The 22,170-nt window shown below is 45.3% G+C and overlaps 1 protein-coding gene across 1 annotated transcript in view; it reads right to left on the bottom strand.

The window, feature by feature from the left end:
* The window catches only part of LOC125453436 (uncharacterized), a 221,303-nt gene that overhangs the window by 50,326 nt on the left and 148,807 nt on the right, over nt 1-22,170 (bottom strand). The window contains exons 33-36 of the mRNA XM_048533047.2: nt 21,375-21,478; nt 19,003-19,046; nt 16,884-17,034; nt 14,435-14,565 (exon numbers count right to left, since the gene is read on the bottom strand). Of these exons, the coding sequence (XP_048389004.2) occupies nt 14,435-14,565; nt 16,884-17,034; nt 19,003-19,046; nt 21,375-21,478 (430 nt within the window). The remainder of the gene's footprint in view (nt 1-14,434; nt 14,566-16,883; nt 17,035-19,002; nt 19,047-21,374; nt 21,479-22,170) is intronic.

Here is a 22,170-nt window from a genome sequence, read left to right on the forward strand (position 1 = left end):
GGACGAAATGGGCTGGTTTTGGGATGCGGTGGGGGAAGGGGAGATTTTGAAGCTGGTGAAGTCCACATTGATACCATTGGGCTGCAGGGTTCCCAAGCGGAATATGAGTTGCTGTTCCTGCAACCTTCGGGTGGCATCATTGTGGCACTGCAGGAGGCCCATGATGGACATGTCATCTAAAGAATGGGAGGGGGAGTGGAAATGGTTTGCGACTGGGAGGTGCAGTTGTTTATTGCGAACCGAGCGGAGGTATTCTGCAAAGCGGTCCCCAAGCCTCCGCTTGGTTTCCCCAATGTAGAGGAAGCCACACCAGGTACAGTGGATGCAGTATACCACATTGGCAGATGTGCAGGTGAACCTCTGCTTAATGTGGAATGTCATCTTGGGGCCTGGGATAGGGGTGAGGGAGGAGGTGTGCGGGCAAGTGTAGCATTTCCTGCGGTTGCAGGGGAAGGTGCCGGGTGTGGTGGGGTTGGAGGGCAGTGTGGAGCGAACAAGGGAGTCACGGAGAGAGTGGTCTCTCCAGAAAGCAGACAGGGGTGGGGATGGAAAAATGTCTTGGGTGGTGGTGTCGGATTGTAGATTGCGGAAGTGTCGGAGGATGAAGCGTTGTATCCGGAGGTTGGTGGGGTGGTGTGTGAGAACGAGGGGAATCCTCTTTGGGCGGTTGTGGCGGGGGCGGGGTGTGAGGGATGTGTTGCGGGAGACGCGGTCAAGGGCGTTCTCGACCACTGTGGGGGGAAAGTTGCGGTCCTTGAAGAACTTGGACATCTGGGATGTGCGGGAGTGGAATGCCTCATCGTGGGAGCAGATGCGGCGGAGGTGGAGGAATTGGGAATAGGGGATGGAATTTTTGCAGGAGGGTGGGTGGGAGGAGGTGTATTCTAGGTAGCTGCGGGAGTTGATGGGCTTGAAATGGACATCAGTTACAAGCTGGTTGCCTGAGATGGAGACTGAGAGATCCAGGAAGGTGAGGGATGTGCTGGAGATGGCCCAGGTGAACTGAAGGTTGGGATGGAAGGTGTTGGTGAAGTGGATGAACTGTTCGAGCTCCTCTGGGGAGCAAGAGGCGGCGCCGATATAGTCATCAATGTAACGGAGGAAGAGGTGGGGTTTGGGGCCTGTGTGGGTGCGGAAGAGGGACTGTTCCACGTAACCTACAAAGAGGCAGGCATAGCTGGGGCCCATGCGGGTGCCCATGGCCACCCCCTTAGTCTGTAGGAAGTGGGAGGAGTCAAAAGAGAAGTTGTTGAGGGTGAGGACGAGTTCGGCTAGGCGGATGAGGGTGTCGGTGGAGGGGGACTGGTTGGGTCTGCGAGACAGGAAGAAGCGGAGGGCCTTGAGGCCATCTGCATGCGGAATGCAGGTGTATAGGGACTGGCCGTCCATGGTGAAAATGAGGTGTTGGGGGCCAGGGAATGGGAAGTCCTGGAGGAGGTGGAGGGCGTGAGTGGTGTCACGGACGTAGGTGGGGAGTTCCTGGACCAAAGGGGAGAAAATGGAGTCCGGATAGGTGGAGATGAGTTTGGTGGGGCAGGAGCAGGCTGAGACGATTGGTCGACCAGGGCAGGCAGGTTTGTGGATTTTGGGAAGGAGATAGAAACGGGCCGTGCGGGGTTGGGGAACAATGAGGTTGGAGGCTGTGGGTGGGAGGTCCCCTGAGGTGATGAGGTCCTGAATGGTGTTGGAGATGATAGTTTGGTGCTCGGGTGTGGGGTCATGATCGAGGGGGCGGTAGGAGGTGGTGTCGGAGAGTTGGCGTCTGGCCTCGGCGATGTAGAGGTCTGTGCGCCATACTACCACTGCGCCACCCTTGTCTGCGGGTTTGATGGTGAGGTTGGGGTTGGAGCGGAGGGCTGTCTGTTCTGCAGGGGAGAGGTTGGAGTGGGTGAGAGGGGTGGAGAGGTTGAGGCAGTTAATGTCTCGACGGCAGTTAGAGATGAAGAGGTCGAGGGAAGGTAGGAGGCCTGGGGGTGCTACCCCAGAGGAGGACTTGTGTTGGAAGCGGGTGAAGGGGTCAGTGGAAGGAGGGTTAGGTTCCCGGTTGAAGAAGTAGGCATGGAGGCGAAGGCGGCGGAAAAACTGTTCTATGTCCAATCGTGACTGGTATTCGTTGATGTGTGGTTGTAGGGGGACAAAGGTGAGCCCCTTACTAAGGACTGACCGTTCGTCCTCAGTCAGTGGGAGGTCTGGGGGGATGGTGAAGATTCGGCAGGGTTCACTGTGGCTGGCTTCACTGGGTTGCTGGCTGTGGAGGTTGTGGGCGGAGCGATGAGGTCGTCGGCCGTGGGCGGGGTTCCGTCGGCGGTTGGAGGATCGGGGTGGGCTTTTAAGAAGCCCTTTTTATTTCATCATCATAGTTTGTTTATACTTCCTCTTCAGAATTATGGCATCATTAAACTATAATGTGCAGAGGGTTCCTGTTGTAATTTTGGAATTTAGGGAGGAAAAGCTTGCCCTCTGCTCTGTCCACTGTTTCAGATTTTGCTCTAGTCAAAGAGGAGACTGAAGGTAACTGTTATTTTAATATTCTTGGGTTAAATGCAGAAGCTGTGCTCCTGTGGCTTTCACAACAATAGCAGAAATCATTATCCCACCTGGGGTGGAATGATCTCTTCTGAGGCTGGGTGACCTGGCAAGTCCAAAAATCAGGAATGACTTCAACCCAGGGTGGGGCAAGTTTTCTTCTGCAATTACCTTTTATAAAGCTCATTCCATATGCATGCTCAGGCAAAACCGCCAAATTGTGGGAGACGCATTTATACGGTATATGGACAGCTCTTCAATGCCTGGAACACAAAAAATATTCTGGGCCTCTCCCAATCCACGAGGTGGCAGAGCAGGAGGCAATGCCCAAATCTGGGGACTAATTCCTTGACTTGGTGCAAATCTGCATGAGCAGGTCAGTCAGCACCCAAGGAGCAGGAAAGTCAATGTATTGGGCTCAAATCTTTGCCCTGACAGAGGGTTTTGGCCCAAAACAGTGACTTCCCTGCTCCTCAGATGCTGTGTGACCTGCTGTGCTTTTCCAGCTTCACATCTACCGACTCTGTCTTCCAGCATCTGTCCTTACTGTCTCCTGGACTTAATGCATTACCGCAAAAGAATCAATTATCTTTTGTTGTCTGCCTACGTGATTCTTGCAACCGAGTGTAGGTGTTCCACAAAGTGGTCTCCAAGCCTCTGTTTGGTCTCCCTGATGTAGAGGAGGCCACATCGGGAACAGTGGATTCAACAGACCACATTAGTGGATGTGCAGGTGAACATCTGTTTAATGTGGAAGGTTTTTTTTGGGGCCTGGGATGGGGGTGAGGGGAGAGGTATAGGGGCAGATGTAGCACCTCCTACGGTTGCAGAGTTAGGTGCCGGGATCAGTAGAGAAATTATTCAGATTGTTTGGCTGAGAATATCGCAAGAATTGCAACATCCAACTTAATCTATGGGATTGAGATCATTTTAGAAAAGGATCAAAAGCATTGGTTTACATGGTCTTCCTACTGTAGGAAAAATGTTGCTAAACTTGACAGGATGCACCCTTTCTGTGGTGCTTACTACAAAATGGTGTTTTATATAGAGGAGTTATCAGCGGATCAGCGGAATGAACTGCCAATGGAAGTGGTTGAGGTGGGAGCATTAATAACATTTAAAAGGCATTTGGACAAATGCATGGATAGGAAAGGTTTAGAAGGATATGGGCCAAGTACAGGGAAATGGAGATGGCGTGGATGGACATTTTGGTCAGTATGGACCAGTTTGGGCCAAAGAGCCTGTCTCCATGTTGTAGAACTCTATGACTCTATATGAAGTCACTCTGCTTCTGAAACTGTGCCAGAGACAGTATGGAAAACTGCTTTATAAGTTGCATGACGGCATGGGATAGCAGCATCATAAAAAAGCATGAAAGTAAGACCTTCTGTATACTGAACACATTTACCAAATTCTACCCCATCTGAGCCCTTAATGCCACGGCAGTCCTAGCCTGTTAGGAAATCTTACTTCCCCTATTATGACAACCCTATTACTCCTGCAAACCTCCCCAGTCTCCTGTATATTTGTTCTTCTAATTCCTGTTGACTGTTTGGGGGCCTGTAGTATAACCCCAATAATGTCATCACCACCTCCTTATTTTTTAGCACCATCCCAAAGCCTCACTGATGCTCCCTCAGTTATTTAATCTCTGACCGCTGCTGTGATAATCCCCTTAGTCAGAAATGTAGCTTCCCCTCCCCATTTTCCTTCATCTCTGTCCCACCTAAAGCACCTGTACTCTGGCACAGTAAGCTGCTAGTCCTGTTCCCTGCCCGCTTAGCCCTGTTTGTCATGGCTATACTATCCCAGTCCTCATTGGCCTTACCTCTCAACTGCTTTGGATTAAATTGCATCTATTTCAATCCAACAGGCGTTCCTTTCTCCCTGTCATGTTCCAGCCTGACCTGTCTCTTCGACTTGCTGTTTCTGATTATCCTATCTCCTTCCAGCTTAGCACTTAAGGATGATATCAGGGCAGTGGTGAGAGATGATATAGGTTCTATTGAACAAATTGTTGAATCCATTTGCGTGGAAATTAAGAATAGCAGGGAGAAGAAGTCACTGATAGGTGTGGCCTATAGGCCACCAAGAAACAACATTGTGTTGGGGCGGGCAATAAGCATAGAAATAGCTAATGCATGTAAAAATGGTGCAGCGATTGTTATGGGGTATTTTAATCCACATATCGATTGGTCAAACCAGGTCAGTCATGGCAGACTTGAGGACGGGTTCATAGAATACATCCGCGATAATTTCCTTGAACAATATGTAATGGAGCCAATGAAGGAGCAAGCTATCCTAGATCTAGTTCTGTGTAATGAGACAGGAATAATTAATGATCTCACAGTTAGGGATCCTCTCAGAAGGAGCGATCACAGTACGGTCGAATTTAAAATACAGATGGAGCGTGAGAAGGTTAAATCCAGTACCTATGTCCTGTGCTGAAACAAAGGAGATGATGAAGGAATGAGGAAGGAGTTAGCGAAGGTAGAATGGGAGCAAAAACTTTATGGTGGGTCAATTGCGGAACAGTGGAGGACCTTCAAAACAATTTTTCACAGTGCTCAGTAGAAGTATATTCCAGTGATAAGGAAGAACTGTAGGAAAAGAGAGAGCCAGCCATGGATGTCGAAGGAAATAAAGGAAAGTATCAGATTGAAAAAAAACACATACAAAAAAGCAAAGAGTAATGGGAAAGTAGTAGACTGGGAAATCTTTAAAGGTCAACAGAAAGCCACAAAAAAAAGTTATAAAGAAAAGTGAGATAGATTATGAGAGTGAACAAGCTCAGAATATAAAAACAGACAGCAAAAGTTTCTATAAATATGTAAATCGTAAAGGAGTGGCAAAGGTAAACATTGGACCTTTAGAGGATGAGAAGGCCAATTTAATGACTGGGAATGAGGAAATCGCTGAGGTATTAAACTGTTATTTCATGTCGCTCTTCACAGTGGAAGACACAAATAACGTGCTGAAAACTAATGGCAAGAAGGTTATAGCAAGTGAAGACTTAGAAACTATTATTATCACGAGGGAGGCCGTGCTGGGCAAGCTAATGGGACTAAAGGTAGATAAGTCTCCTGGCCCTGATGAAATGAATCCCAGGGTACTAAAAGAGGTTATGGGAGAAATAACAAATCCACTAGTAATTTTTTACCAAAATTCACTGGACTCTGGGGTGGTTCCCACAGATTGAAAAACAGCCCATGTGACACCACTGTTTAAAAAAGGAAGTAGACAGAAAGCAGGTAACTATAGGCCAGTTAGCTTAACTTCGGTAGTGGGGAAAATGCTTGAATGTATCATTAAGGAAGAAATAGCAAGATATCTGGATATACATTGTCCCATTGGGAACACCCAGCATGGGTTCATGAAGGATAGGTCATGTTTAACTAATTTGGTGGAATTCTTTGAGGAGATTACTTGCATGGTGGACAATGGGGAACCTGTGGATGTAGTGTATCTAGATTTGCAGAAGGCATTTGACATGGTGCCACACCAAAGGCTGCTACATAAGATAAAGTTGCACGATATTGCAGGTAATGTATTGACATGGATAGAGGATTGGTTGACCAGTAGAAAGCAAAGATTAGGGGTAAATGGATGTTTTTCTGGTTGGCGGCCAGTGGCAAGTGGTGTGCCTCAGGCATCAGTGTCGGAACTGCAATTGTTTACAATTTACATCGATGATTTGGAGTTGGAGACTAAGTGTGGTGTGTCAAAATTTGCAGATGACTCTAAAGTGAATGGCCCATCTTCTCTCCCACCTATCCACACCTCCCACTTCACTGACCTATCCCCACCACTGCCTACCTGCACTCACTTACCATCATTCCACTTACCTTCCCCAGCCCCAACCCTCCTCTCTCTATAAATTTCCCAGCTCCTTTCCTCATCCCCATTTCTGAAGAAGGGTCTCGACCCGAAATGTCAACTTTCCTGTTCCTCTGATGCTGCCTGACCTGCTGTGTTCATCCAGCTTCACACTGTGTCGTTGCTTGGTGATTACTTCTGTGTGTGCACAGATATTCATACAAGGTCATTAATGATCAAATCTTATCGCTTCTTTTTGGTCTGTCCTCCTTGCATGCACGTATTGAAAAGTGCAATATTGATCTATTTGCCCTTCAGTACTCCATGCGATGTAGCTCTTACACAATGGATAGTTCAGGCTGCAAAACAGTTTCATCTGCATGTCACGAACTCGTATCTGTGGTCCTATGTATTGTCCTGTACAAATGATTCCTCACTGACCTCTATTCCCTTCTATCTCAAACCTTCACCGATAGCAGTACCCGGCTTGTGAAAAGTTTAACGAAAAATCGAGAGATAGTTGTTTGCAGCTCCTGCCTGCAATTGTCTTTAATGCAGAGTGATTACGAACTTCAGTGCAAAACCCCCCAGGCATTGCCCACGCTACAGCTTTTGGCACTTGTTTTGATCTTCTGTGTGGGCTGTGTTGGTTATACTTAAAAATATGCAAACAAATCTGGTGCCCCTCCCTTTTACATTACGCATTATTCAAGATCACAGTGCTGAACCTTGAATAGTGACTCTTTGGAACCTTTCACACACATCCCCCCCCCCATTCAAGTTTACTTTTATCCCCAGAACCTTTGGTGGGAATCTCATTTTGTCTCTTTCTTTCAGTATTTTGGTGATACAAGTTCTGAACTGGAGAAAGCCTGATTTTAATAAGATGGACAGGTTCTCACCAAAGCAGACTACAAGCAGCTATTTGCTAATCTGTATCAGAATGGTGGAAGTCATTCAAAGGAGAATAGTGAGGGTGCAGGGCTAACATGTACTGTAAAGGTGAAAGGTCAAATCAACAAATCTAAAGAACTTTGGACATCAAAGCACATGCAAAATTGCACAAGGATAAAGAAAGAAAACTTATGGTAGCTACCAAAGGTCCAAAACAGCAGATGCAGAGGAGTATAACAAGGGCAAGTGGTGACTTAAAAAAAGAAATTGGGAGAGTGGAAGGGGGGCACCAAAAAATAGTGATGGATAACTTCAATGAAATTCCAAAGATGTTTTATATTAGGAGCAAGAGAACAACAAGGGAAAGAAATGCATCAATTCGAGACCAAGTACACTATGTGGGAAGCCAGAAGACACAGCTGAGATTTTTAATGAGGACTTTGTATTTGTACTCGCTGTAGAGAAAGATGATGTCGGTGTAGAAATCTGGAAATGGGACTGTGGTATAGTTGAACCCGAGTTAGCATCAAAAGGGAACAGGTATTCATGGTTTTAGCAGACTTGAAGGATAAGGGAGTGCCCCACATGGGCTCTGACATCAATTTTCAATTCCTCTCTGGCCGTAGGAGAGGTGACAGAGGACAGGAAGATAGCTAATGTGGCACCATTATTGAAGGAGAGTGGCAGGGATAAACTAGGGAACTGCAGGCCAATGAGGCTAACATCTGAAGTTAGGAGATGATTGGAAACAATAATGATGGACAGAATTCATCTTCACTTGAAGAAACAAGCAGTAAACAAGAACAGTTAGCATGGCTTTGTAAGGGGAAGGTCATATCTAACAAGTTTGTTTGAATTTTCTGAAGAGGTGACGAGGTGTATAGATGAGACGAGTGCACTTGAAGTACTTTACTGAGACTTCAGTAAGAATTTTAGCACATTCTCACACAGCAGACTGGTTCAAAAGCCAAGATCCTCTGGGATTCAGGGCAATTTGACAAATTGGATCCAAAGTTGGTACAGTCACATGGGGCAAAGTATGATGTTTGAAGAGCGCTTTTATGGCTGGAAGCCTGTGCCCTGTGGCATAGTACAGGATTCTGTGCTGAAGTCCCCAACTGCTTTCTCGTACATTAATAATCTAGATATGAATGTAGGAGTTATGATCAGTAGATGCAGGTGGCATGAAAGTTATTGGTGTGGTCAGTAGTGAGGAGGAAAACCCTGTTATTTAGGGAATTTAGACGGTTTGCTCAGATGAGCTAGACAGATAAATGGAATTTAATCCTGAAAAATGTGAGGTAATACATTTTTGGAGAAATAACAAGAGAATATGCACTAAACTGAAGGACGTAGAAAGCACAGAGGATCAGTGTGACCTGGGTGTGCATGTCCATAGATGCAAGAAGGCAGCAGGAGAGGTGGAGAAGATATTAAGAAGCCATATTGGATACTTGCCTCTGATAGACAAGGCTTTTAGTACAAAAGCATGGATGTTATGATGGAGCTTTAATGTTAGGTCGGCCACAACTGGAATACTGGGAGCAGTCTGGTTGCTGTAGTGTAGGACAGATATAATTGCACTGGAAAGAATGTAGAAGAGACTCACCAGGATGTTCCTTGGGCTGGAGCAATTCGGCTAATGACAAGAGACTAGGGAAGCTGCGGCAGTTTTCCTTAGAGCAGGGAAAGCTGAGGGGAGGAGAGCATGTGTGGGATCATAATCTGATTGAAGTGTACAAAGTCAGTGGGGCATTTACAGGGAGAAACTTTTCCTCTCAGTAGGGGGGTCATTAACCAAGGGGCACAATTTTAAGGGAAGGAAAAAGAGGTTAAGGAGGGATTTCAGAAAGGTTTCTTTTCCCCTCATCCACAGCATTGGCGTTATCTGGAACTTACTCCTTGAAATGGTAGGAAACTTGAGGGCCAAGATATTTAAGAACTATTTAGACAAACACTTGAAACACCAAGGCTCTGGGGCCAAGTGCTGGAAAATAGGATTAGAATAGTTGGATGCTTGATGACCAGTGCAGACTCAGTGGGCCAAGGGGCCTTTTTCCAGATCGAAAACATTCTGCAGATTTGTGACACAGCCTTAATCCACCTGCTGCATTAATTCATCTTCTTTATTACTCCCCACTTTAGGTCAACCCTTGTTTAAGATCTTCCTTTGATTGAGCTCTGCTTGCCAAGGCTGGTTACATCTGCTGGAATCAGCCATGGTAGTGGCTTCCATTGAGCTAGCAAGCTTGTTGAATTCTTATCTTTAACACTGCAAACAAAATGAGGGATGGCAGACTGTGTGTCAGTGAGGCTTTCCATAAAGTGATGAATAGGAGGGACCTCAGCCCTGGGTTAGAAGCATTTGCACAAATAAATGGCTTTTGTCTGAAGCCGATAAGCTGTTGAAAAAGTTGTTTTACAGAAACATGACCTCTCCGCCTCGCAGATCCTCAGCAATTTGGACTTGGACTGCTCCACTGTCTAACTGCCCAAAGTTCCACAGAATGGCAATCATCATCATTAAAATATTAGCAGGTGCTCTACTCGAACATTTGTCAGACCTGACATTGCCCCACATTTGTTGCTTCTCCAGAAAGGCAGAACATAAGCTCCCTTGATGAGCTCCACTGCAGTGCTGTAGCATCAGAGAGCAGACATAACCTTTTGACAGGACTAGCTGTTTTGTGTTATTGAATGGATGAACGTTCGTGAACACATAAGTGCATGCGTTGATGATTGACTGAGTAAGTAGGTGGATAGGCGGATGAGGAAAGTAGGTCCGGTAGATGAGATAAGTGAGTAAGTGAGGGGGAAGGGTTAGGGTGACAAGTGAGGTGGCAGGTGGATAGAATAGCAAATGCATAGAGTGGCAGGTAATTGATATGGGGAGATGAGTGAGAAAGTTGAGTGAAAAAGGTGTATAAGGTGATTGTTGAGTCAGGTGGAAGGGGTAGCTAGGCTGCAGTAGTCAGGTTAGGTTCCTGTTATAATTGGGTGATGAAGGCTGGCCAGGCAGATCAGAGGGTTGGTCAGGAGATAAGATGACAGGGAGTTGGGACTCGGAAGAATAGTTAGGAGACAGTGAGCTGGTTTGTATGTTGGGTGTTCAATGTGAGTGATCGGGGCATGACTTCTGTAATAACCAGCAATTAGATGAGGTGTTAAACTGTCTAACATTTCCTGGATGACTAATTACAGCAAAACTGCCCTAAGTTTGACTCCATGTGACATTTGGAGAATTTGTGGACAGTCCCAGGACTGACGTGTCCGACAGTTGCAAATCATGAAGGGTTCCAAATTCCTATTAAAGTATAAATTCCTTTGTTGCGGCGTCAGGAAATCTTTCATCAGGAACTCTTCCGAAACAACATCTTTCATCACTTCTGTGCTTTTTGGGAGGAAATTGATGAGATGGCTATTGGCTTTCATAAGTTTGGTAATTAACGTTTTTGTGGCCAAGAGATAATGGGAAATCTTTCTATGTTGTTGGATAAATGCTAACACTTGGCTAACACCTACATAAATACTGGGTGGAGGAAGTATGCAAAGTGTTGTCATACCAGCAACTCTAGTAAGGGGGAGGTTGGGTGTAATAACGTTGTGAGTGGACTAGCAATCCAGACACCCAAGAAATTGCTCTGAGGATGTGAGTTTGAATCCTAATGCAGCACATAGAGGAATTTGAATTCATTTAATAAAAAGCTGGAATTTCAAAAATATTGTGTCGATCAGTTGTTGACCAAATGGACCCATGTGATCACAGGAAAGGAAAACATGCCGTGATTGCCTGTTTTGGATTCCACATCCACTATGGTTTGGATCATTCTGAAGTACCTTCTAAAACGGCCTAGCAAGGAAATGGGATAGATCACCCAGCATCAATAAAGATATAAGAAACAAAAATGACACACGTAGCTCTATCAACTACACATATCATTCTGACTAAAAGCGGGGTGTTAATGCCAAAATTGGGAAAACAATTCTACAGACTAGTTAAGAAAGGTTCATAGACCTCTGAGAAATTTTTTTTTCATTGCAGTGACTTCCTCCTTATTTTGCACTTGTATCACCTCATTCTGGACTTATATCTTACTGCATGCACCTGTCTATTCTCTTAAGTATCTTGCACATTTAGAAACTCTAGATAAAACGGGCCTAGTTCTATCAGTTTCTCTTCATAGAACCCACCCACCATCCCAGAAACAAATCTGGTACACCATTGTCATATACCTGTTACAAAGTTGTGTTGACTAACCGTGAACTAAAGGGCAGGAAACTAGAATTTCTTTGTAAAAGAATGATAAGGAAGAACAGAGCATGGCCCCTTCAAGAAGTAAAGTCCTGCACCAAGCTTAGAAACTTACACAGAAAATAAAAAGTGTCTGTATGTAGCTGAAGATGTATAGCCAGTTCTAAAATGGAAACATGTATCAATGGGCTGTGTGATTGGAGACCACAGGCATATTTTGATGTTTTGGCAACAAGCTGGAATCAACCAATTAATTTAAACCAAATACTTAGCGGTTGAAAGCCAACTGAATTTAAATCTGATGATTGTGCCAACCTCGGACCAATGTTATTATAAGAAAATTGATATGTCATCCAAGGTAACAGGGAGAGGGTTTTTTTGAAAATTAGTGTGAGAGTGAACTGTTCTAAGAAATAAGCATTTAGCTCTGAATAAGAAACCGCTAGACTCTCTAACAAATGCCATCTATCCATGAAAGGTATGATGGCACTTCTCACTGACAGTTCTCTCAGGAGACTTATTCCCTCAGGAGACTTCACACAGAAAACATCCTTAACAGCTGGGTCAGTGGAAGAAAGGTGTTCATGACTAGAGAGACAGTGAAGAAGGCTGAGCACCCTGGAGACACATTCCGTGTGGACTTTGAGAGACTAAGTTTTAATTTATTTTTCTTATTACTTGCACAAGTGAGATCTATATTCTAGAATAGCATACCAGTAGAATTTTATTCAGTTAGGAGTTAGAGGGGAATCATTCGGTTTGTTAGTAATTCTGTTAATTTGTTCACAGTTAGGGTTAAATAAATAAGTCATTACTTATAAACTGTACATCAGGGATTTTCTTTCATTTAACCTCCCCTTCTCTGTAACAATCCCTAGTGACAATAATATCCTTCGAAACACAAGGGGATCAAATATACAGATAGTAATCTAAATAAGAACTGAAAGAACCTCGGATGCTGTAAATCAGGAGCAAAAACAAAGTTGCTGGAAAAGCTCAGCAGATCTAGCAGCATCTTTGAAGGAAAAATAACAGTTAATGTTTCGGATGCAGTGACTCTTCCTCAGAACTGTTCTGAGGAAGGGTCATTGTACTCGAAACATTGACTCCATTTTTCCCTCACAGGTACAGCCAGACCAGCTGAGCTTCAACAGCAACTTAGTTTTTGTGTTGTTGTGACAGTAATCTAAATGCAGGTTAACAAAAGTTCTACATAATTGAAGCAAAACTTCACTACTCCTGTATTCAAATCTTCTTGAAATAAAGAGATAACAAGGTGTAGAGCTGGATGAACATAAGAGGCCAAGCAACATCTTAGGAGCACAAAAGATGACGTTTCGGGCCTAGACCCTTCATGAGAAAAGGGGAATGGGGAGAGGGTTCTGAAATAAATAGGGAGACAGCAGGAGACAGATCGAAGATGGATAGAGGAGAAGATAGGGTGGAGAGCAGACAGACAAGTTAAAGAGGCGGGGATGGAGCCAGTAAAGGTGAGTGTAGGGGGGGAGGTAGGGAGGAGATAGGTCAGTCCAGGGAGGATGGACAGGCCAAGGGGGAGGGATGAGGCTAGTAGGTAGGAAATGGAGGTGCGGCTTGAGGTGGGAGGAGGGGATAGGTGAGAGGAAGAACAGTTTAGGGAGGCAGGGGATGAGCTGGATTGGTTTTGGGATGCGGTAAGGGGAGGGGAGATTTTGAAGCTTGTGAAATCCACATTGATACCATTGGGCTGCAGAGTTCCCAAGCAGAATATGAGTTGCTGTTCCTGCAACCTTCGGGTGGCATCGTTGTGGCACAGCAGGAGGCCCGGGATGGACATGTCGTCTAACGAATGGGAGGGGGAGTTGAAATGGTTCACAACTGGGAGGTGCAGTTGTTTATTGCGAACCGAGCGTAGGTGTTCTGCAAAGTGGTCCCCAAGCCTCTGCTTGGCTTCTCCAATGTAGAGGAAGCCACACCGGGTACAGTGGATGCAGTATACCACGTTGGCAGATGTGCAGGTGAACATCTGCTTGATGTGGAAAGTCTTCTTGGGGCCTGGGATGTGGGTGAGGGAGGAGGTGTGGGGGCAAGTGTAGCACTTCCTGTAGTTGCAGGGAAAAGTGCCAGGTGTGGTGGGGTTGGACGGGAGTGTGGAGCAGACAAGGGAGTCATGGAGAGAGTGGCCTCTCCGGAAGGTAGGCAAGGGTGGGGGAAGGATAAATGTCTTTGGTGGTAGGGTCGAATTGTAGATAGCGGAAGTGTCGGAGGATGATGTGTTCTATCCGTAGGTTGGTGGGGTGGTATGTGAGGATGAGGAGGATTCTCTTTTGGTGGTTATTACGAGGGGTGTGAGGGATGAGTTGCGGGAAATGTGGGAGACACGGTCGAGGGCGTTCTCAACCACTGTGGGGGGACAGGTTGGAAGTTTCAGTCCTTGAAAAACGAGGACATCGGAGATGTATGGGAGTGGAATGCCTCATCCTGGGAACAGATGCGGCAGAGGTGAAGGAATTGGGAATAGGGAATAGGGTATAGGATGATAACTTTTTTTTGCAAGATGTTGGGTGGGAGAGAGGATGAATACCTAGAATACACCTCCTCCCACCATCTACCATGGCAGGATTTGAACCAGTGTCCCCAGAATGTTATCTAGTTCTCTGGATTAATGTCCAGTGATAATACCACTAGGCCACTGCCTCCGCAAAGAATGACCCTTATCCTCCTGTTTTCTGTCTGTTAGCCAATTTAACCTATGTCAGCATAATTAACTTTTCTAATCAACCTTCTTTGGGGGAACATTTCAAAAGCCTTCCCAGTATTCCACTATACTAACAAATCACCTTTATCAATTCATCAAAGATCCTCAGCTAGTACCTTCCAGATCCATGACCACTCCTGTATAGAAGGACAAGGGCAGCAAATATATAGGAATACCACCACCTTCAACTTCCCCTCCAAGCCACTCACCATCCTGACTTGGGAATAGATTTCCATTTCTCCAGTGTGGTTGGGTCAAAATCCTGGAACTCCCTCCCTAAAAGAGCCTTCGAGGGCAACTTCAGACTAGCCATCAAGCGACACCATGGGTGAATAAAAACCTGCAGAATTCAAGTTGGGACTCTTACACTACAGGTGCCCTGCAGTCTTGTAAATGCACGTCTGTATGCTGGGTTACAGACCATCGAAGACAAAGGGGCAAGCTGGCTGATTTGTGCAAATCATAAGGAGTATAGTCCCTGACGGTCAAGGCATTCACAAGCTGCTGTACACACCACTGCACCGAACACTGCCTTATCCATCAAATGGAAAGCTACAGTGGCATTGAGTTGGAGTCAGCACTGACACTTCACCACCACCACCAACACTTGACTGGTGCTGGCACACTCAGGGGTAGTTTGAGACTGTAAAATCAAGACCTCCCCCAGATGACTAAACACCTGACTCTGAAAACATTGCTAAAGTCCAGGAATTTCTAGAAGGGCCTATGAAACCATTCCATTGCATGATTCCATTTTAATACTTTAACCTACCATGACTTCCTATTTCTTTTGCATTGAAAACTAAACAAAAGGCCCTAAAACATTAACCTTTCAGGCCCTGCATCCTGCATCCCAATTGAAAAACTCCACAGAGGCTGGTATCCTGGTCATCAAGTCACCCCCTATAGATTATGTACCCAGTCCATGGACTCTAACCAGCTCATTCAGAATTAATCCCTAAAATGAGGAGAGTCTCAGAGATAACAAAGTGTGAAGCTGGATGAACACAGCAGGCCAAGCAGCATCTCAGGAGCACAAAAACTGACATTTCAGACGTAGACCCTTCATCATCTTCTCCAGCATCTGCAGTTCCCATTATCACTGATACAGAGTCCCTGAGACTCCTGTTTATATCTATCAGCCAAGGCTCCCTGATTGGCCCAGGTTAACAACTCCAGTCAGCCAACTCATATTCGATGAGATCCATCTGTCCCTCATTCCAATCTCTGCACCAACACATCCTGATTTTGGATTTGGACACCTAACACAGCCAATAGTTTACTCAGATATGCTAATATGAGACTTACTAACTCTGGGGAATTGAACTGCCATGAGCCAAGGAAATAATTGAGCTTTCAGTTCCGTTGGAATCCTGAGGCTGTAACCAGCCTGTGATCACCCGATTACTGTTACATCATTTCCCATCGTAAGTTTGCTGAGACTGGCAGTGAGTGAGGCAGCCATCTCAAAAGAAGACACTCCCACACTCAAAACACATGGAGTTTAACAATTCTAGAGCATGACTATCTCCTTCCATGTCTATTTCCCATCCCCACACACAGGCCTTTTATGAAATGATCACTTTTTACACAGTTAACCTATTTTCAACTACTTATAATCCCCGTAATCACCTGTTTAGACTGTTTTATTCCCTGTCTTAATTTCAATAATCTTTTTTGTCTGCGCACTGTTTTTCTTCTCTCTTTCTCTCTCTGACAGAATAGATACAGGAATGTTCAGCGCAGTGTTACTTTTCAGTAAAACGAACAGCCGGCTGCAATTTTTAATAATGGTTGCAAAAATATATGATAAACTCTCCACTGGACAATGTGAAGTGGCTGTTCTGTTAAGAATTATACATAACTACAAACTGTTATCCAAGGGATTGATGCTGTGACACTAATCTGCAACGCTAGCTCGGATAAGCAAACCACTAATTAGTTAAAAGAAATGACAGGGCCAAAGTTTGATAATTATACTGGATGTGACACCCTTACAAAATATGTCTGCTCCCTACCTCCAGTTTTCAAGAATAAATTCAAATGTATGTTGTTAGAAATTGGACAGCATTGTTTGATTGATTGTCACGTGTACCGAAACGCAATGAAAAGCTTTGTTCACGAGCAGTGCATGCAGGCAGTAGTAAACAAGGATGTACAGATCAAAATGACTTAGGCAGGGGTACAGATTACATTGCACAGAGTGCGTGCTAAATGAGTTCAACATTACCAAGATCAATCATTATTTGAGGCTGGAGAGTCTGTTCATCAGTCTGATAACGGCTGGGAAGAAGCTGTTCCTAAACAGCTGGTGTTCCAGCTGGTACGTGTGTTCAGGCTTGCGTATCCTCTGCCTGACAGATGAGGTTGTAGGAGATCATTTCTGCAGTGCGATTGGCAGCCTTTCTATGGCGGTGAGTTGTGTAAATGGAGTCCATGGACGGGAAGTTGGCTTCCATGATGGTCTGGGCTGTGCACACCACCTTTTGTACTTTCTTTCGGTCCCGGGCAGAGTAGCTGCCGTGCCAGGCCATTATGGCACACACACTATGCTTTCTGTGGTACATCGTTAGAAGTTGGTGAGCGACTTTATGGACATGGCAAATTTCCTGAGCCACCTAAGGGAAATGAGTTGTGTTGTGACTTCTTGACAATCACATCTGCGTAGGGAATCCAGAACGGGTCGTTGGTTATGGTCACCCTGAGGAACTTGATGCTCTGCACTCTCTCAGCCTCCATTCCATTAATGTAGATGGGAGCGTGACCTCCTCCTTTCTTTCTGAAGTTGATGATCATTTCCTTCGTTTTGCTGATGTTGAGGAGAAGGTTGTTTCATTGCACCATGTCACCAAGCCCTCCAACTCCCTTCTGTATTTCGGCTTATTGTTGTTAGATATCCATTTCACTACGTTGGTGTTGTTAGCGAACTTGTAAATGGTCCTTTTCATCTAGTATGAGGTAATCATTTAGGGTTGCCTATTATTGTCTCACGACCAGCTTTCAGATTAGTGTTAATTATACAAAACCTCAAATTCATCACAACAATTTCAACATTAGTCAATAATTTGGACAGTCATTAGATGTGTTTTCAGATTTGTATAGTTTAATTATTGTTTTTTGTATAGCCACCAGATTGCTACCAGATTTTGTACAGTTTCATGCTGCAACTGTACAAAACGCTAGTGCGGCCTCATTTAGAATATTGCGTGCAGTTCTGGTTACCCCATTACAGGAAGGATGTGGAAGCATTGGAAAAGGCGCCGAGGAGAGTTACCAGGATGTTGCCTGGTATGGAGGGAAGGCCCTATGAAGGAAAGCTGAGGGACTTGGGTCTGTTCTCATTGGAGAGAAGGAGGCTAAGCAGGGATTTAATAGAGACATACAAGATGATCAGAGGATTAGGTAGGGTGGACAGTGAGAGTCTTTTTCCGAGTATGATGATTTCAGTTTGTACGAGGGGGCATAGGTACAAATTGAGGGGTGATAGAGTTAAGACAGATGTCAGAGGCAGGTTCTTTACTCAGAGAGTGGTAAGGGCGTGGAACGCCCTGCCTGCCAGTGTAGTTAACTCAGCCACATTAGGGGAATTTAAACAGTCCTTGGATAAGCAAATGGATAATGATGGGATAGTGTAGGGGGAGGGGCTTAGATTAGTTCACATGTTGCGCAACATCGAGGGCCGAAGGGCCTGTTCTATGTCCTATGCCAGATTTTTTATGAGACTAAATTTGTGTGTATACTTACATCGCATTTTTCATCTCACCTTCTGAATGAAGGATGCAGTGAACTTTGTTACAGAGAAAGGCAGTTTAAATGAAAGAAAATTCTTGGTATTCACTTTATATGTGACAAGTAACAGTTTATTTATTTAACCCGATCAGTGAACACATTAACAGAATTACTAACAAATCTAAAAATTCCCCCTTAACTCATAACTATTTCCTGACTGAACTAAATTCTACTGAAAATCTGGTCTAATAAACACAAGTTCCACTTATATAAACCTAAGTAATAAGCGAAAATAAATTAAAACTTAGTCTCTCAAAATCTACATGCCTTTCTTCTGCTGTTCTTAAATCATAAACAGCTTTCTCCCTCTGATCCAGATGTTTGTGACATTTTCTATGAGGACTCCTAGCTAGAAGTGCTGTGGTACCCACAGAAGACATGACCCACTATCACTCATATCCTTACATACAGATGAGGAAGGACACCACTTTGATTGGGACAACACATCCATCCTAGGACAAGCCAAACAGAGACATGCGCGAGAATTCCTAGAAGCATGGCATTCCAACCGGAACTCCATCAACAAACACATTGATTTGGAGTCAATGTACCAGCCCCTGAGAAAAAGAACAGGAAATGACATCACCAACGCAGGAAACGACGTCACCAACCCAAGGAAACCTAAACAGATAAATAGAAAGTGGGACATAACACCAGCGTTTCACCGGAGGCTCACTGATGATGTTACCTGGAATGGTGATGAAACGTCTGAAAACTAACCTTCCAGCTCAGCGAGCAAACTCACATCCAGAACCTCAACCTGAGCTACAAATCTTCTCAAAACTCGCTATCTCCTTTCTGTATTTTGACACATTGCTGTAAAATGTCTGTCCCACTACAGTGGTGTCATCAGTGAACTTGTAGATGGCATTCATTTGGAATTTGGCGACACAGTTGTGGGTGCAGAGGGAGTACAGTAAGGGGCCAAGGATATATCCTGGCAGGGGGGCTCCAGTGTTGAGTGTTATTGTGGAGGGGGCGCAGTCACCCATCCTCGCTGATTGTGGCCTGTGGGTCAGAAAACTGAGCATCCTGTTGCAGAGAGTAGAGCCGAGACCAAGGTCACATGGTTTTGAGATAACAAGGTGTGGAGCAGGATGAACACAGCAGGCCAAGCAGCATCAGAGGAGCAGGAAGGCTGCCATTTCAGGCCCAGACCCTTCTTCAGAAATGGGGGAGGGGAAGGGCGTTCTGAAATGAATAGGGAGGAGGGGGCAGATAAGAGATGGATAGAGGAGAGGATAGATGGAGAGGAGATAGACAGGTCAAAGAGGTGGGGATGGAGCCAGTAGAGGTGAATGTAGGTGGGGAGGTAAGGAGGAGATAGGTCAGTCCAGGTGAGGATGGACAGGTCAAGGGAGCAGGGTGCAGTTAGTAGGTATGATGGGGGTGGGGCTTGAGGTAGGAGGAGGGGATAGGTGGATAGACGTCTTTGTTGCCCAGATGTTCCAGGGATGAGTGCAGGACTAGGGATGTGGCATCCTCTGTGGATCTGTTATGTCAGTCGCAAACTGTGGGAGATCGAGGCAGGCTGGGAGACTGGAGCTGATGTGGGCCATGGCCAGCCTCTCAAAGCACTTCATGATTATTGAAGTCAGTGCCATTGGGTGGTAATCATTAAGGCACAGTGCATATGTTTGCTTGGGTACAGAGATGATGATGGTCTTCTTGAAGCAGGTGGGCACTTTGGCATGTAGGAGGGAGAGATTGAAGATGTCGGTGAATACCTCCACCAGTTGGTCTGTACAGGATCTGAGTGCTCAGTCGGGGACACCGTCTGGGCCTTGGGTTGACTCCCAGTGAGACTGCTCTGAGTCTGCAGCAGTGACAGGGGGACCAGGTGTGTCTGGGGCTGTCGGAGCAGGTGTCACCGTGCTGGTGGTATTCTGCTCAAACCCAGAGTAGAAATCATTGGGTGTGTAAGGGAGGGATGTCCGCTATCTTACACCATTTCATTTTGTATCCCATAATGCCATAGACAGCAGGAGCCTGTTTGGTTGGTTTTGGCCTCTCTCCGTCCAGTACTGCCTCTTGGCCTCCCTGATGGCCTTATGGAGTCGTATCTGGATTGGTCTGAGCCACCCAATTTGAATGCTGCCTGCCTCGTCTTCAGTAGGCAATGGATTTGCTGCTTCATCTAAGGAATTCTTGGATTAACTTCTTTGGTACACAGTCTACCATACATTTACTAATGAAGTTCAGTTCACATTTGCTAACTTAGAACTATTCACAGTCCTTGAACTGAGGTCTGACTAGTTTCTTGTATAAGTTCAGCATAACATCCCTGCTGTAGTACTGTATGTCCCTTTTAATAAATCCTAGATTTTCTGTATGCTTCGTTAATTGCCTGCCCGACTGTCTTTAAGGACCTATCCACAGAACTACACAGGCCTGCCTTTTCCTGCACATTCTTTAAGCTAGGATCTTTTATTTTTGTAGTGTTCTTATGTTCTGTCTGCCAAAATATATCACAAAATGTACACTGCTATGTGTTGAACTTTATCTGCCACCTATCTGCTCACTCAACCAATCTGTTTGTATCCTTTTGAAGTGCCACATTGTCTCATTCAGACCAACACCAGCTCATGGACGGACCAGTGATAATGGGAACTGCAGATGCTGGAGAATCCAAGATAATAAAGTGTGAAGCTGGATGAACACAGCAGGCCAAGCAACACCTCAGGTGCTCCTGAGATGCTGCTTGGCCTGCTGTGTTCATCCAGCTTCACACTTTATTATCATGGACGGACCAGGCTGTGTCTCAGGCTACTCATGCTCACTTAGCTCTCAGTCACTTAGCGTCTACCTGGATGCCCACAGCATACCAGCCTTACCTTACCTGCTTGTACTTTAGCCCCTCAGCTACAGGCTCAAGTTTCTTCTATCTCATCTCACTGTTTGGTGCAGTAACAAAGTCAGGTTGCTTGGCATCTTTAACAGTAGTCATCAGTCAAGTGGGAGGATATCTTGCTGTATAGTAATGTGCTACGTCAATCTCACATCCATATAATGTGCCCATTCTTTGCTTTCCTTGGGATGCACCAATCTGTCCATGGGAGCAGCCAGGCGATGGCATGCCTGAGGCAGTAGAGTCGCAGTGGCCACTGACAAACCTGCTTCTGCTCCTGTATCTGCTTGTGCATTTGTATCAAATTCCTAATTGCTGTTGCATGGGGCTGCTCTCCTGCCTGGTCTTGCTAATCCTCCAAGGGCCAGTGATCTGGGGCATTTCTCTCTCTGCCAGCTGCAGAGACATGGTAGTGAAGTGCTGACCAGCAGGGGCTACCCACTCTAAACTGGGCCAAATATCACCAGTGGATCACAACCTGAGCTACTGGAGGATGCAGAAGGCAGCCTTACTGGTGCCCCCTGGCAGGGGTCAGTGATCCCATCCTTGGAGATGTAGGAGGAGATGTGTTGGAGGTTTCCCTTTGGTTGTAGTTTCCTGGACATTCTACAGATACCTGCAGAAGACAAAAGGCTCTATGCAGTTGTGGACACCCTGCTATAGGAAATATATTACTAAATTGGAGAGGGCTCAGAAAGATTTACAAGGATGTTGCCAGGACCAGAGGGTTTGAGTTATAAGGAGAGGCAGGATAGGCTGGGACTTATTTCACTGGAGTGTAGGATGTTAAGGGGGGACCTTATAGAGGTTTATAAAATCATGCAGGGCATGGATAAGGTGAATAGCAAAGGTCTCTGCCTAGGGTAGGGGAGTTCAAAACTAGGGGCCATATTTTTCAGCTGAGAGGGAAAGATTTAAAAAGAATACAAGCGACAATTTTTTCACACAGAGGGTGGCTAGAAAATAGAATAAACAGCCGGACGAAGTGGTAGATACAGGTATAGTTTTGCAATTAAAAGACATTTGAATAAGTACATGAATTGGAAAGGTTTTGAAGGATGTGTAAGACTCTATGCCAAAATGTGATGTGAACAAGTGATTATGATATATAAGCAGGCCATACGCAGAAGGGAAGTGAGTGGGAAATGCATTAATGAACAAAGTTTTTTTTCTCAGTTGCTGGGATATGCAGGTTTTAGCATCTCTACAGAATTGGTCCCAATCTTCACCTGCCAAGGCCGAGATCCTCTCAGAGAGTTTAAAGAGGTGAAAATTGGGAACCCCCAATCCTGTCTCTTTTGCCCTGAT

This window comes from Stegostoma tigrinum, chromosome 6 (assembly GCF_030684315.1).
Source record: "Stegostoma tigrinum isolate sSteTig4 chromosome 6, sSteTig4.hap1, whole genome shotgun sequence".
NCBI classification, from domain to species: Eukaryota; Metazoa; Chordata; class Chondrichthyes; order Orectolobiformes; family Stegostomatidae; genus Stegostoma; species Stegostoma tigrinum.